The sequence below is a fragment of the Heliangelus exortis genome, chromosome 2 (genome assembly GCF_036169615.1).
Source record: "Heliangelus exortis chromosome 2, bHelExo1.hap1, whole genome shotgun sequence".
Taxonomy (NCBI): domain Eukaryota; kingdom Metazoa; phylum Chordata; class Aves; order Apodiformes; family Trochilidae; genus Heliangelus; species Heliangelus exortis.
Window position 1 is genome coordinate 44,101,943 of NC_092423.1, and position 15,096 is coordinate 44,117,038.

At 39.8% G+C, this 15,096-nt stretch overlaps 1 protein-coding gene across 2 annotated transcripts in view; it reads left to right on the forward strand.

Annotated features, from left to right (window-relative positions):
* DNAJC13 (DnaJ heat shock protein family (Hsp40) member C13) overlaps positions 1 to 14,866 on the forward strand; it is a 55,302-nt gene extending 40,436 nt beyond the window's left edge. For both annotated transcript variants that reach the window (XM_071735797.1, XM_071735798.1), the window contains 16 exons: positions 988 to 1,155; positions 1,770 to 1,883; positions 2,215 to 2,331; positions 2,885 to 3,062; positions 4,061 to 4,152; positions 4,473 to 4,572; positions 4,980 to 5,054; positions 5,215 to 5,327; positions 5,754 to 5,923; positions 6,278 to 6,320; positions 7,209 to 7,382; positions 8,379 to 8,558; positions 8,811 to 8,951; positions 9,421 to 9,564; positions 10,395 to 10,494; positions 13,991 to 14,866. In XM_071735797.1, the coding sequence (XP_071591898.1) occupies positions 988 to 1,155; positions 1,770 to 1,883; positions 2,215 to 2,331; positions 2,885 to 3,062; positions 4,061 to 4,152; positions 4,473 to 4,572; positions 4,980 to 5,054; positions 5,215 to 5,327; positions 5,754 to 5,923; positions 6,278 to 6,320; positions 7,209 to 7,382; positions 8,379 to 8,558; positions 8,811 to 8,951; positions 9,421 to 9,564; positions 10,395 to 10,494; positions 13,991 to 14,088 (2,007 nt within the window). In that variant the 3' untranslated portion in view covers positions 14,089 to 14,866. The remainder of the gene's footprint in view (positions 1 to 987; positions 1,156 to 1,769; positions 1,884 to 2,214; positions 2,332 to 2,884; positions 3,063 to 4,060; positions 4,153 to 4,472; positions 4,573 to 4,979; positions 5,055 to 5,214; positions 5,328 to 5,753; positions 5,924 to 6,277; positions 6,321 to 7,208; positions 7,383 to 8,378; positions 8,559 to 8,810; positions 8,952 to 9,420; positions 9,565 to 10,394; positions 10,495 to 13,990) is intronic.
* Positions 14,867 to 15,096: the final 230 nt, after the last annotated feature.

Sequence of the window (15,096 nt, forward strand, 5' to 3'; positions counted from 1 at the left end):
CAGTGGTTGCTTGATGCCTCTTAGTCACAAAATGAATGTGTCCAAATACCTCCTGGAGTCATGGAATTACATGTTGAACAAAGATGTTAACAGAGCAGTTTTGGAGCAGGGATTTTTCTGTAGTAATGTAAATACTGTTTGAGTTTGGCTTTTTTGTGTAGCTCATGTTTTGAGTTCAGATTAGCAGTTACAGCTGCAAGGCCTAATGTTTCTAATGGACTTAGTGGAAGAGATTTTTATCTACAGTGAACAAGGAAATACATTTGTGCTGTCAGATGAAAAAGTCCTTTTCTCTTGAGGCTCAGCTAAAGGAGTTGTCAAGTGATTTTATCTGAATTTATCAGAAAACCATGAATTTACCATGAATTTATGAATGTCTGCTTTAGGACTTTATTGTCCCTTTGCTCCACAGCTGTATAAATGGCCTCACGCTTCCATTTCTTTAAATGGTGACCTTCTAAGTGTGGCATTTCCTCTTCAGTTGTTGGATGACATGAGCTTTGAACTGTCTGTTGTTGTTATAATCTCCGTATCAGTGTCTTAAAATATAACTGTGCTGATATTTGACTGTGGTAGCAGGAGCTGTGGTCTGGTCAGCAGCTATTACACTGAATACCTGTAATGTATTAACTGTAATTATAATTAAAGGTAATGTGATTACCTTTAATGTAATGTATTAATGTATAAATGTATTATGAATACCTTTAGTATAACAGCTTCTGTAGCTTTCAGCTCACCTTGGTGTCCTGCTTTCTCCTACTTACCAGTGTTCATGGCTGTCTGTCTTACAAACCCCACAACTCGGTGATCATATTGTGCTGTTCTGCATCACCTCATGTTTTATTAGACATCAGTGCCTAATTAGTGATGCAGATAACCAGGGAACACTGGCTCTGTTCATTCTGGTGCAGAAGTGTTGGACAATATTGTTCTAATATTTCTTCAGCAAGCCCTAGCTTTTTTATAACCATTTTCATAATTTTTCAGGAGGTAGCAAATAGCCTTGCTAAGCTCAGTCTCCTGGCCCTGAGTCGCCTTGGAGGGTATCTCTCTGAAGAGCAAGCTACACCTGAAAACCCAACGATCAGGAAAAGCTTGGCTGGAATGTTGACACCCTATATTGCAAGGAAACTCGCTGTGGTCAGTCCTACTGAGGTTAGTATCTGTTGGTCAAAAGTTTCTCTGATTTATAGGAGAAGCACCTGGTCACTTCTAGAAACTGTACTCTCATAGACAAACCTGATACAGAGAGCAGCACTGTGAATTTTCCTTTGCAGTTGGAGTAACTGCAAGGAAAAAAGACAATTGCAGCCTCAAACCCTGTGAACAGGGACAGTACCCTATAGACTAAAATTTGCAAAACAAATACAGGAGCAAAACAAGAAGTTGAGGTAGTTGTTGAAGGCTTAAAAATATAACGATAATAGAGAGCAAAGGCTAAACTTCTCTTTGGTTCCTGGGAAGTAATCTACAAAGAGATGCTGTAGATAGTTGCTGGTCATTGTCAAAAATAGGACAATCTGAAGTAAATGTGACTCAACACAGAATAAAGAAAAACTAAAATATAGATTGTACTATATACCACATAATTTATGCATACTGTTTTCCCAGTATGTAGAAAAATTGACACTTTAAACCTGCTTATGAAATTGGTCTGGTTGTTAATGAGATTGGATTAACTTGTGTCATGAAACACACCCACCATTGTGCATACTGATCCAAAAATAAGTTGTAAACATGTTGCATTGTGTAAATTCCTTATTTATTAGACTTTGAAGATGCTTAACAGTAATGCAGAGAACCCCTACTTGATCTGGAACAACGGGACAAGAGCTGAATTACTTGAGTTTTTGGAATCTCAACAAGAGAGCATGATTAGAAGGGTAAGTAATTTAAATCCCTCTACTACTTTTTTTAAAAGTAAGTCTCTTCTGTGTTTTTGTGCAGCTGCTTGTAATGTGCTGGTATAATTATTACAGGCATCTGTTGTTTTTTCCTCCTAAGTAACTTAGTTTCTTTGTTCAGTAGTGTTTAAAAGAAACAAAAAAAACCCCTTGTTTCTATATTATTTCAGTCTGTCTTGAGCTTCTGACTTTTGCTAAAGCTTTAAGTTTTCTGTTCAAGTATTGTCTGTTTAGTTAGTGAATTACAGGTTTCCACTTTCAACAAGATGCTTTTCTCTCTGAGCTTGTGCTGCTTATCTCTGTTTTAAAGGGTGATTGTGACAAGAGCTATGGATCTGACTTTGTCTTCAGTGATCATGCAAAGGAACTTATCGTGGGAGAGATTTTTGTTAGAGTCTACAATGAGGTCCCTACCTTCCAATTAGAGGTGAGATGTAGCTAAAACCTTGTTGAAACTGGTATTTGGAATGTTACTTCTTCCTGTTTATTTGTCAATGCAAACAAAATGAGGAGAATGCAAAATCTTAGAGCAATTTCCCTCATAGCAATCAGCATGTTTTGGGATCTCTCTCTATTGGAGCAGTATAAATTAAAAAGAACACTGACTTTATCATAAGACATGATGCTTCAGATGGCTTAATTCCTGTTTTCTACAAGTTTGGGCTGCAGACAGATAGGTTTATTCAGTAGTTCCAGAAGGCAGGGATTCAGCCTAGTGGCTTTTCTGTCCATCTGTATATATGGACAAACATTCACCTTATGAATGATGTGATGTAGTGGCAGCTTTCAAAGGATATGTTTAGAAGTAATTGTGGTTGATGTGCTACAGATGTTATGGTGATCAGAGGAGAGAAGTGTTTCCTCTCTCTGTCTGGAAGACAGTTATGTGAAACGTAGGAGAAGTTGTTCGAATATACTTTCTTCTAGTGTGAATACTGTTGCATCACACAGCTAAAAACGCTCTCACCTCTCATTTAAAGCTTCCTAAAGCATTTGCTGCAAGCCTCTTGGATTACATAGGCTCACAAGCACAGTATCTTCATACACTAATGGCAATAACACAGACTGGGAAAGTAGAGTCCAATCAACACGGAGATCGGTTGCGGAGAGTTGAAATGGCCCTGGAGGCTCTGAGAAATGTGATAAAACACAACCCAGGTAGGCTTAAAACTGAACTTTCCTGATAGGCTTTCTTTTGGACCACCTTAAATAATGCAACCCTCAGTAGTCTTCCAGCAAGAAGGAAGCTTGTTTTTGCTAGCTAGCAGACTTTAGCATTGTTGATAAGCCATCAAATACATCAGTAGATATATTAGTTTTGTGTGAAATCCAAGCCTTATTTATTTTTCTCTCTGAAACACTGGGTTTTAACTCTAATTCTAGCCTGCTGTTGCCAAGAAAACTAAAACTTGTTGGATGAAACTCCCTGTACTCCTGATTTTAGCTGATTTTTAAACTTATTGCATCAAACAAGCAAAAAACCCCTTTAGTATACCAGTAAACATTTAAAAACAAGTCACTACCTTACTAAAGCAGGAGGTGAAGATGCTCTTGAGAGTGGGTAGCTACTACCAGTGAAGATTATAAGCAGTTATGAATATTCAGACTGGAAAAGCCCAAGATAAATGATTAGGGTGTTTTCCTGCTGTATTATATCTTAGTTGCAAAAGCAACTCATGTTACTATCATGACTTCTTGATGGTTAGGTTGTTCTCAGACTGAATTATCTGTATTTGGCAATTACAACCCTGAAGGCAGCTTTTAACTGCTGCAGTTAACAGTGCTGCTCTGAGTCAGGAGAATCAGAAAAGCACAAGTCTGCTTGAAGCCAAGAAATACTGATAACCACGGATAAATAACTGGATTTGCTTGGTTGTCTTGTAAGAATGCAAGTAACTAGGTAGTCCAAGAACTCACTAAGTTATTTGACTTAGAGAGGAGGTATCCTCTCTTTTTGATTTATTGTTGACTGTGTGGGAGCTAGATTAATAGACAGCTAGATTAATTTATAGTTTTCTAATTCTGTAGTACATCCTGTCCTGTAGGAGATATTGTAGAGGCTTTTAACCACCTATAAACTGAAGTGTGGGCTTTGGATGGCCTTCAGTAAATGCTTTGGCTAACCTGAAGAGTATAACTTCCCTGATCTCTTGCAGGGTCTGCGTGTGAATGCATAGGGCACTTTAAGTTGATATTCTCCCTTCTACGTGTTCATGGAGCTGGCCAGGTGCAGCAGTTGGCTCTGGAGGTAAAAAAACAAATCCCCCCCCTCTGGATGTTCTGCATAATCGACATAAACAGTCCTGGTTGTCTAGCTGTTAGAGTAGCACCTAAAAAGCATCAAGTTGGGATTCTGAAGTATCAGTATCTCCTTGAAAGAACAAAGTGTTATTTTCTTGCCTGTGTCGTCTTCCCTGAGGTAAAGAGACAATTTAGTGAGAGGAATAAGCATGGTAAATATTAGCTGTATTGGTCTGTGAGGTGACTGACTCCACTGTACACTGAATTTTCTGGGGCAATATCTCAACAGCTGGGAGGTATTCAAGTGTTGTTTCTGATGTTTTACAGGTAGTGAACATAGTGACAAGTAACCAAGAATGTGTTAACAACATTGCTGAGGCAATGGTTCTTGCTAACTTACTGGCACTCCTGCATTCCTTACCTTCAAGTATGTACCATGTAATTCTTGGTCTTGCAAGGCAAAGGGTTTCCAGCTCTTAATTAGAATGCAGCTGTCTAAGCTTAATACCGAGTTCAGGTTAACTCGGCATTTCAGTGGGGAAGATTGAAAAAATGCTCTGTGTAAGCTGTTTATTGTCTTAAATATGTGATCTGAAACATAAATTTCATTAATTCTTTCAGGGCACTTAGGTAGTAAATTTCTAATTAAGAAGTTATACCATGTTAGAATGTATGACTATGTCATTCCTTCACTGTCTCAATTGAGCTGGAAATTCCTAAGTTTGCAATTGTCATAAGTTTTATGGCAGCTTTCTGTTAAGATCAGTTTAGTTAATCTTTGACTAGTTAATAGTCTGTATGGCACAAAGTTCCTAATACTTTTTATTTTGGCAGGTCGGCAACTTGTCCTTGAGACTTTGTATGCTTTGACATCTAGCACAAAAATAATTAAAGAGGCCATGGCAAAAGGTACAGTAGTACATGGAAAGCAGATGTTTCTGTGGCACTGGACTTAAAATACAGTAGCCACATTTTCCTCTCCCCTTTAGAGCAATCAGTGTGGAAATGATGAATTCATACTGCTTGTGACCAGAAAAAACCCTAAATGTTTTCGTATCTCTTTGTACAGGTGCTTTAATCTACTTACTAGATATGTTTTGCAACTCAACTCATCCACAGGTCCGAGCCCAAACAGCAGAACTCTTTGCCAAAATGACTGCAGATAAACTGGTGGGTCCAAAGGTAAGAATCTTCAGAGCTTTTGTTGAAACTCTTATCTTTGTATTACTGTCCTCTCTCTAAAAATGGAACATAAAAAAAAAACCCAACCTCTTCTGGGTCTGAAATGTTCATGTGAAGAGCAATCTGGCTGTTTCCCAAACAGGTTACTCTTAGTCTGTGAGCAGACTTCTCTCGAAGCAGTTATTTATTCAACTACTATAAGCAGTTTGGTTTCCATTTTTAATGACTAATATTAGATAGCTAGATTTCAGACCTGTTACTGGCTATCACTATTTAAAATGATGGCACTATCAGATTTTGTGGTGGTGTTGGTGTTTGTTAGCATTATAGTGCTACAAATAATTGGACTTCTTGGAGTTCTCTGTTTTTCTTTCAGTTGGTTTTACTTATGGTATACTAAAAGTCGTCTCTGTTCATCCTTTCTAGGTTAGAATTACACTAATGAAATTTTTACCTGGAGTCTTCATGGATGCTATGAGGGACAGCCCTGAAGCTGCTGTTCATATCTTTGAGGGAACTCATGAAAATCCTGAGTTAATTTGGAACGACAACTCCAGGGAAAAAGTGTCAACAACAGTTCGAGAAATGATGCTTGAGTATGTGGAGACCTACAAAGGATTTCCTTTAACCCAGACATTCTTTTAGTGGCAGGATAACCAGAGTTGCTATAAAAGAAGTGTCAGACAGGGCTCTGCCTGGAAATGTAGAATCTTTGCAAGCCAGACTTGAGTGAAGAGCAACTCATTCAGTTTTTATGTTGTACCTTTTAACTCAGTGATGCACAATCCATGGATTTGCTCACTGCTATGAGATGTGGGAGGGGGATTACAATCAGAAAATGAAGTTTAGAAACTGGAACTACTTCATAATGACAGAGGGAGACTGAGGTGTTGAGTAATGATGATGACTTCTGCTTTTACTGCTCATTAAAACTTACTTTCTTTTTAAAGGCACTTCAAACTTCAGAGGGACAACCCTGACACTAACTGGAAGGTAAAAATATACTTTTTCTGCTTTGGGTCTGTCCAGGAAGACTAGAAATCAGCTGATAATCTATGTCTGTAACTCTGTGATAGGCTTTCCTGTACAAACAGGAACTCACTGCTCTGCTAACATAACTTCTAATGTTGAATTTGTTTTTGCTCCCACTTGTACCTTGAAATCAGACACTGTTGTCAGTGGTTCTGCCAGTAATATTCTGAATTTTCTAATAGTCCAGGTAATTTTAAAATTTATCAGACATGCACAACAAAGGAAAAGTCCTGTCAGTTACTGCATAGCTGTAGTAAACTTGCTTTCTGTAAATGTTCAGGAAATCTGGTAAGCCACAGAATGTCAAAAATAATTGTTCTGAGCCATTCCATCACATCAGGTCAATCAGTGAGATGTTTCAGTCTGTAGTATTTCCAAATACCTGTGAAAGGCCAGGCACAACTTCTTTGCCACATTGGTGTAGCTGAACAGTTTCTAAACACCTGCAGAATGGCTGTTTTGATGCACGTGGAAACAGGAAAGTTCTTGAGGTTAATGGTGAGGAACTTTGCAGCGTGCAGAAAAGAAACGAAAGGGCTCTTTTACCAGACTTGTTATTGGTACTTTTCTTGAACTAGTGTTTACCACTGGTATCATTGCAGACTCAGCTACATGCATTCTTTGAAAGAAAAGCCTACTGTAGTAATACTGTCTGCCTGCATTGTTCTTTCTGGTCTCACTTACTACCTTGTGTTTCTTCAAGCTGAAGTGTTTAGTGGTCTTGCACAGCTTTGTTTCGGAGAGTACAGTTAGTTCAGTGACCCTTTTACCACTCAGAGTCGTGATGTTAGAGAAACAGCTCTCACAAACACCCCTGCCAATAACTCCTTCTACTTTACAATTCAACAGCTGCCTGAAGACTTTGCTGTGGTGTATGGTGAGGCAGAAGGTGAACTTTCAGTAGGGGGAGTCTTCCTAAGGATTTTTATTGCCCAGCCGGCCTGGGTCTTACGGAAACCAAGAGAATTTCTCATCGCACTGTTGGAGAAGTTTACTGAACTACTGGAGAAAAATAACCCCCATGTAAGAGAAGTTTTCTGCTTTTTAAATTTGTTTAGCAGTGTTAAGCTACTAGTTTTTTAGTATCTGCTTAACTCAGTTTTTGTATTTCCCAATATGAATGATTTTTTTAGTCTGCTTTGTGACTCTGTAAAAGCATGTAGATGTGTTTAGACAACTTCTGAACACGAGTCAATGCTTTTGAAGTCCCTGGAGCCATAGAACTAGCTTCAGTAGGTCTTAGAGGCTTTTTTTGTGGTAGAGATGAGGCTTAGTAAGTGGAGTGTTTGTAATTATTTAATGGCTAACCAAACTAAGAAAATGTCACTTGTTCTACACTGCCCAAAAATATTCACTACGCATTTCTGAAGTCCTGAAAAACTGAACTTTCCACTCTGGTGTGAATTAGGTGACCTATACAAGATTGCCACCTAGCGATGAGAGTAACACATTAGAACTAACATCTTACCCTTTGAATCAGAGCAATGTGAAATTAGTAACTTAATGATATTACTAAAAACTGAATTTTAAGCAGCATTCAGATATATTCAACTTATAGGGAGGAAACTAATTTGCACATTGAACAAACCAGACATCTTTGTGAAAAAGCTGTTTGTATAGGCGTGCAGCAAGTGTGATGAGTGCTGCTGCAGAAACTGCAGAACCCTCTAAGGCATTCAGGTGTTCAGCCCAAACATCTGTGGTACCGTGGTTCCACTGAGCAAGTTAACACATGTGCTGCTGGGCATGCAGGGGCTGCAGCCAGACACTGGCTTCCCTGCTGGAAGTAGAAGTTGCTGTGTGATCTGTGTTCATGAAACTAGTGAATGGGTGACACTGTTGGAGCTAATCACATCATAAACTTCTTGTTTTAACACTTTCAAAGCAAAGTGACATGATAAAAGGATTAAGGAAAAAAAAAATCTAATGCAGAGCAAGTGAGAAATGCTACCATTACAAAGATACATGAGGCTTTGATGAGTTACATTTTCTGTTGTTTTTTCTTTTTGTTTTCTGCAGGGGGAAACTTTAGAAACCATTACCACAGCAACTGTGTGCCTGTTCAGTGCCCAGCCTCAGCTAGCTGACCAAGTTCCTCCACTTGGTCATCTTCACAAGATAATCCAAGCTATGAATCACAAGAACAATGCCATTCCTAAAAGTGCCATTCGTGTCATGCACATACTGTCTGACAATGAGGTACTGAATCATTGAAAAGTTCTGAAGGGGAGAAAAGAACATAACTGGAGTTATTTCAGTTTTTAAGTGTGGTATTCCTAGAAGGGCATTATTCTGACTAGAAATAACTGTACCAGATGAGCAGGGACTTACAGAGAGAGAGCTGGTAGACTTAAGCCACTGAGAAATTTATGGTCCTGGCTGACTGTATTTGCCATAACCATTGAGTTTAGCATAAAATAAAGTATTCTCTCTGTTTCTGTCTTTCTATAGCTTTGTGTTCGAGCAATGGCATCTCTAGAGACCATTAGCCCTCTCATGAATGGAATGAAAAAGAGATCAGATGTCATTGGTGTAGCCTGTGAAGCACTTAATCGGATGTTTCAGAAGGAACAAAATGACTTAGTAGCCCAAGTAAGTAATATATTCTTAGTGAGTAAAAATGCTATTTTTATACTTGGCTGTTTAATCTGCTCATAAGAACAGAGGGACCATTCAAAGTCTGTGTCCAGGAGGCTTCCCAGAAGCCATCTGATGAATGTGCTTTTCATGCTGGAGAAGCTGCATGTCAGTCTTATCCAAAGTGCAGCCCTGTTCAAAGATGTTACCTGAGTGCTGAAGCTTACTGCACAGAATAGTGTTGACTTGTGTCTGCTGAGAAAGCATAGCCTAGGAGTGTCAGCTAATTCAACTGAGCTTAAATTTAGACAGAGCAAAACTGATGGACAGGGTCTTTCTTTATATACTTACACAGCTCAAGAAAAAAAAAACAAAAATTAGAATGCTTAGTGATAGCTGTTGGTACACAGATGCTAGTAATGTAAAACATCCGTATGGAAGCTTTTAGTCCACGTTAAGACAAATCATTTGGGTATTTTTGCAGGCCTTGAAAGCAGATTTGGTCCCTTACCTTTTGAAGCTGCTTGAAGGCATTGGTCTTGAGAACCTGGAAAGCCCATCTGCAACAAAAGCTCAGATAGTTAAAACTCTGAAATCCATGTCTCGCAGCCTGCAGTACGGAGAACAGGTAAGTAGTGGCAGGCCCTTAACTGGGCTTTGTACACTTAGAAGATCAAACTCTGGACATACCTTATTTAATCTTATGGGTGTCAGTCATGTGCATAATTCACCTAAAACGTTAACATTGTGTAACAACAAAATCATTATGGGTTGGGATGGCTCTGTCTCTTTTTGTGGAGAAATTGGTTCAGTGAATGTGAAGGGTAGTAGTAAAAAAGACACATCCCAAGTGCAGAAATGTTCTATAACCTCATAGGCTTCAACTGGCAACTCTTCAGAACTTCTGATAGAAATGTAAAATGTGTTCTTCTTTCCTGGATAACCACTGCTGTAGACAACTGCATTGGTGTTACAGGTGTATATACTAGTTGGTAAACTTTGTCCCAGTAGCTTTGGTAGTTCTTGGTGCCTTTTTCTTACCCTTGTTGAAAGCTTCCTCAAAGGGAGGGAAATGGGGGATAGGGCCAACTGTGAGGAAAGATCTATTTTGCTATAGTACAGGAAAAGTCCTGTTCTGCCCCAGCTCTAGATGCATGGCAAGTGGCTGCTTGCAGGGCTGCTTTTCCGTGTTGCCTGAGAAATGAGGAAGAAAGTAAAACTGCTAAATAACTTTTCTATGTAAGCCTTCTGCATTATGTGTTCAGCTGCATAATTAAAACGGAGAAGTAGATTGCTACAGTCTCCTTGAAAATGTGTGATTATAGATTGCAGCCCAGACTACTGCCAGGCTCTATTTGGTAATGCCTCCAGAATAGTTTGGTTCTAGAAAATGAGGGGGTTTTTACCCATGAACATTACTTCACTTACTCACTGTGTTAATCTCTTCAAATGATGTAGGTAAATGAAATTCTGTCTCGTTCTTCTGTGTGGAGTGCCTTCAAGGATCAGAAACATGACTTGTTCATTTCTGAGACTCAAACAGCAGGATACCTCACAGGTTGGTTACCCTTTCCTATTTATATCCTGGAGCCTATTGAACTGTTACTTAGTTACCAGACTTTGGAGATAATGTTTATCCTCAGGTCTCCTGATACCAGCTGACCTGAAAATTCAATGCTGTAAAAATACAGTAAGTTTCAAAAACATTTATCAAAAGCCAAACTTTCTTTTGTGGCTGGGAATGTATTTCTCTGCATAGTCTTTGCTGCACCTACTTCTAAAAATATCAGAGCAATGGAATCTAGGCACTGGCAAGTCTTGCAGGTAGCCTGTAGTGATGAAGCAGAGATAGAATGAGAACTAAAGAATTACAGAACCTTTCCATGCTTTCTCAGGATCAGTGTAGTTTAGTTGTAGGAAGAATGGTTTTCCAAGTTTGGGGAAGAGCTAAACTTTCTCCAAAATCACTTGGACTGTCTGTATTAGTTGTGCCACGTGAGTTATGCTGCTTTAGTGCTAGGCATGAAGTTGTGGTATTGGGGCAGTTCTAGTGTTGACAGCTCAGAGGGTGAAGCCTTGGTTCCCATCACACTCAGTGCACTGGCAGGGCCTTTCTCTGGTGGGAATGGCCTGGTGCCTGATTTTGGAGCTTGTGGCATATAAAAATTTACACAGCTGTGGTGCACCCTGGGTGAGACCCCTGCTGGTGCCACCACGTCTGAAATGGCACCCCAGGGTGCCACCTCAGTCCCACCAGCAGTGTAGAAGAGCAGTCTTGCTGTGAGCACACAAGGGATGGCAACTGATGTGAACTTCCTTGCTGGTAATGGCATGGCATGGATATAATCATAGAATCCATAGCAAATCAGATTCTGGTTCTTCCTTCACTTGGGTGTTCCACTTCATAGGCACATTTTTAGTGACTACATTCTGCTGCATCACAGTCCAAAACTTATCCATCAGGGATAACCTGCTATATCTGAATGTAATTTATATAAGGACATTGTAACAAACTTCCTCTAAAGCAGCACATGATGCAAACTTCTGACTCCTCAGTAGACATCATCTGAAAAAATCATTTGGTCTGAAAAGTTTAGCATACCAAGTAAAGTTCCTTGTTACAAATCAGTGTGGACACTTTCATGTGCTGCGTGGAACTTTCTCATCTAACCTGATACAGGAATATTTATAAAACTTTTGAGTGTAGCTGAAATAACAAGGTCTACATCAGATGGCTGTATAGTCGGTATAGTTTTTCTTGCAAGATACCAGCATGTATTTTGGGAAATTAAAGCAAGAGCCAACCTCTCAAGTCACAAGAGAGGCATTCTAGAAGTAGATGCTTAATATTTTGAGAGTAGGTGCATTGCAGCACTCAGTGCATTTTTCCATATAGTAAAGACTCTTTGCCCCAGCTATGAATGAGAGTTTTCTGTTTACTGCACCATTTAATGCCACTTTGACAAAGAACACTTAAGCACTTTGTTCAGTTGGTGCTGAATTTATTTGGTATTTCATAAATACTGTAGATTAAAAATAGGAAGTGAAAGCTGTCTGATAACTGGCCAAGAATTGAAACTATACCAGACAAGGTAAGGCTTGAGACTGGGAGCAATGTAGCTATCCAATTGCCTTAAGGCCTGTGCTGCATTTAAACTGCCCAATGTTTAAGTGCTTGCAAATGTAGACTGAAAGTGCTGTACCAATGCAAAGTGTAGATGGAAACCAAACTACAAGCTTTATCTTTAACCTGCCTTACCTTGTATTCTGCCTTATGTCTTGCTTCAAATTGCTTTGCTATTTGCACTTCCCTTGAAACTTCCCTTGCTTATTTTTCTTCCCTCAGGTGTCTCTTCTCCTTCCCTTCTAACTGGCAGCAGTCCCCTTCACCTGAGAAGTGGGCTTTAGATCTGCTCTGCCAGGCAGCTTGCTAACTTCTGTGTAGCTCTCTAAAGCAGGTAGATACCATCTTGCAAAATGCTTGCTGCACTCACTGCATTCCAGGGAACAGATGCATGTCCTGGGACTGCAACAAACGGGTGGTCCCAGAGCGCAAAACACCGATAACCTTTGCCTCCTTCAAGCACACAGCAGCAGGAAACTAACAACTGCAGTGGCTGATAACTTGCTGGTACTACAGATGAACTGAGCTACTAAACTTCTGAAGTATGTTAGGAATCCTCCATAATGGAAAACTTGGAGGGACAAGAGAACTGGTGGAATTTTTGCGCTAGGAAATGGAAGAGTGGGTCTAGCTTTTGGCAGGTGCCACTGATAGGCTGGCAGACAGAATTCCCCTTCTGAATCCAGGCAGTTTTTTTGAGTTCTGTTTTGGTTTTGTTTTGTCGGGGTTTGTTTTGGTTTGGGTTTTTTTTTTTTGTGTGTGTGTGTGTGTGTGTGTTTTTCTGGTTTAGTTTGGTTTTGGGTGTTTTGTTTTGGGTTTTTTTTTTTATTACTATTCTTTTTTTACACAAGGTATTGCTTGCTTTGCTCTCCTGCTTGCACTTGTAGGATGGTTTGCAAGGAGACAAACCAGGCTCTGTAGTGTCCCACTCCAGGCTGTAGTGTCAGAAGGGATGGTGGGGCATGAAGAAATAGTAAATTTAGGAAAATTAGTGAAGGTGACTTAAGGGCCTGGGTGGGGGGAGTAAAGGATCCAGCAGAACAAACCATGTTGAAGATTAGCAGTGTGGGCTTGAAGGTCTAATACCAAGTTTATTACTGTATTGATTCAGGAAGATGTTGCAGGTTGGCAGTTTTCCAGAGTCATTAATCTGATAAGAACTGCTGCTGGAACACTTCATGCTGTAACTTGAGTCTCTGTTGCATTGGTGAAAGTTTCTGCATGACTAAATTCTAAACTCCCAAACTTTGAAGCAGCTTTGTTTTGCATTACAAAACTGACTGCCATTACAGTAATTGACACAGATTTATTAATTGATTATATATACATAGGTTATTAATTTATTAGTGGTCAGGGGTTCTCTGATACCAGAGTTTACATCCCAAGAATGCCATCCCTTTTGCTAACTGAAGGCACAAGAGCTGCCTAGACAAGCATACGGCAGTTCTGCTTGTTCCCAGGGCAGCTAATGTCATTTATTTTAAATATGTGGCTGGGAAAACCTTTGCAAAACTGAAAGCATAAACATGCTTTCAGCCCAGTAGTGGAATGTGTGCCTGAACTTGCCTCACTCTGCAGCAGGCCCTTTCCTTAGCAAAGGGAGGGCACCTCCTCTTTCCTGCTGTTTCTGTGGTGGAAGGCGAGATGGATAATGATGGTGTCTGGGGACCTCCTGTAATATACTTGGCACATCAGAATAAAAAAAATGGTGAGCAAAAGTCTGAGAACGGCCTCCACAAGCGGGCTTAGTGGGCTAAGATGCCTTGATTCATGGTGTTCCTAGACTCCTCAGACTCTAAACGGAAACTCCTAGATGTTTAAAGTGTCTGATTTGGATGATGTATTTGAGTGTTACCAGAGTGAATAAAGCTGCTCGGGTGCTCTCCAGATTCAAAACTCACCTCCAATATTCTCTTCTTTTCCCCCCAAGGCCCTGGAGTTGCCGGTTACCTTACTGCAGGGACAACCTCATCTGTAATGCCCAACGTACCACCCCCGGTAGACAACGAAGTGGGAGATGTCAGCTAAGGACCGGGAATTCTTGTGAAAGAGACAGAAAGGCAGGCAGCCTGGCCAGTGATGAGGAACAGCACTTTCCTCCAACACGTTGAAGTGAACTTACTGCCTTTCCAAGTGTTTAAGTGACAGTGTTATTCCTTTTCCTATGACTTTTTGTTTGGGTTTTTTTAGAAAAAGTCAGTGATTCTAACTATCACACTGTAACACAAGAAAAGCACTCTGTGGATCAGTTGAAATGAGTACACGAGAATTTTTTCTTGTTGTACGTAAGCACATTTTGTTCCTTTATATTTGTTTACAAGACTGTGAATCAAACTTTCCTAGTTTTTGTATTTTATGAATTAGCATGACTGGAGTTGAGCTACAGTCTAGAGGAACTGAGCTAAAATCACTTTGACCTCACTGACCCCCCCCCCCCATGGCCCCCTAAAGAGGAGGACATCCCTTCTTTTCCCAGTCTGATGTGATCACTCCCATCAAACATGACTTGCAAAGGGTTTGTCCCTGCACCAGTTCACTGATGTCCTTAATCATTAACATTATTTTCTTCCTGAGATCAAACAGCATTAGACATTCATATGTATAACTGGCTTGACCAAATTGACAAAGCTTCAGCAAAAAAACTTAAAGTTGACATGTTATGTAAGAAATTAGTGTAATTGTGAAATGTTCTATACATTATCCAGTATATAAAAACTTTCTATATTGAGTGTACATTATACAGATCATTCATATGTACATAAAATTTTAAAATAAAGGGAATTAAGAGCCTTGTTAATGAGAGAAAGGTGGTGTTCCAATACTGCTGTTCTTTGAAGGTGTGGGAAAAAGGGTGGTCAGATACCCTAATTTCAGTGTGGCTAAAGAGGGTTCCTGGGCATTCTTGCTTGGAAAAACACACTTGCAGGTTTTGACAGGCTGGAGCAGAACTGCTAAACCACAGGTAGGGGAATAGAACAGGTTGTTTCGTATTTGAAATGCACTTCAGCTGCTAACTTTCTTATTTTCTTAACTTCC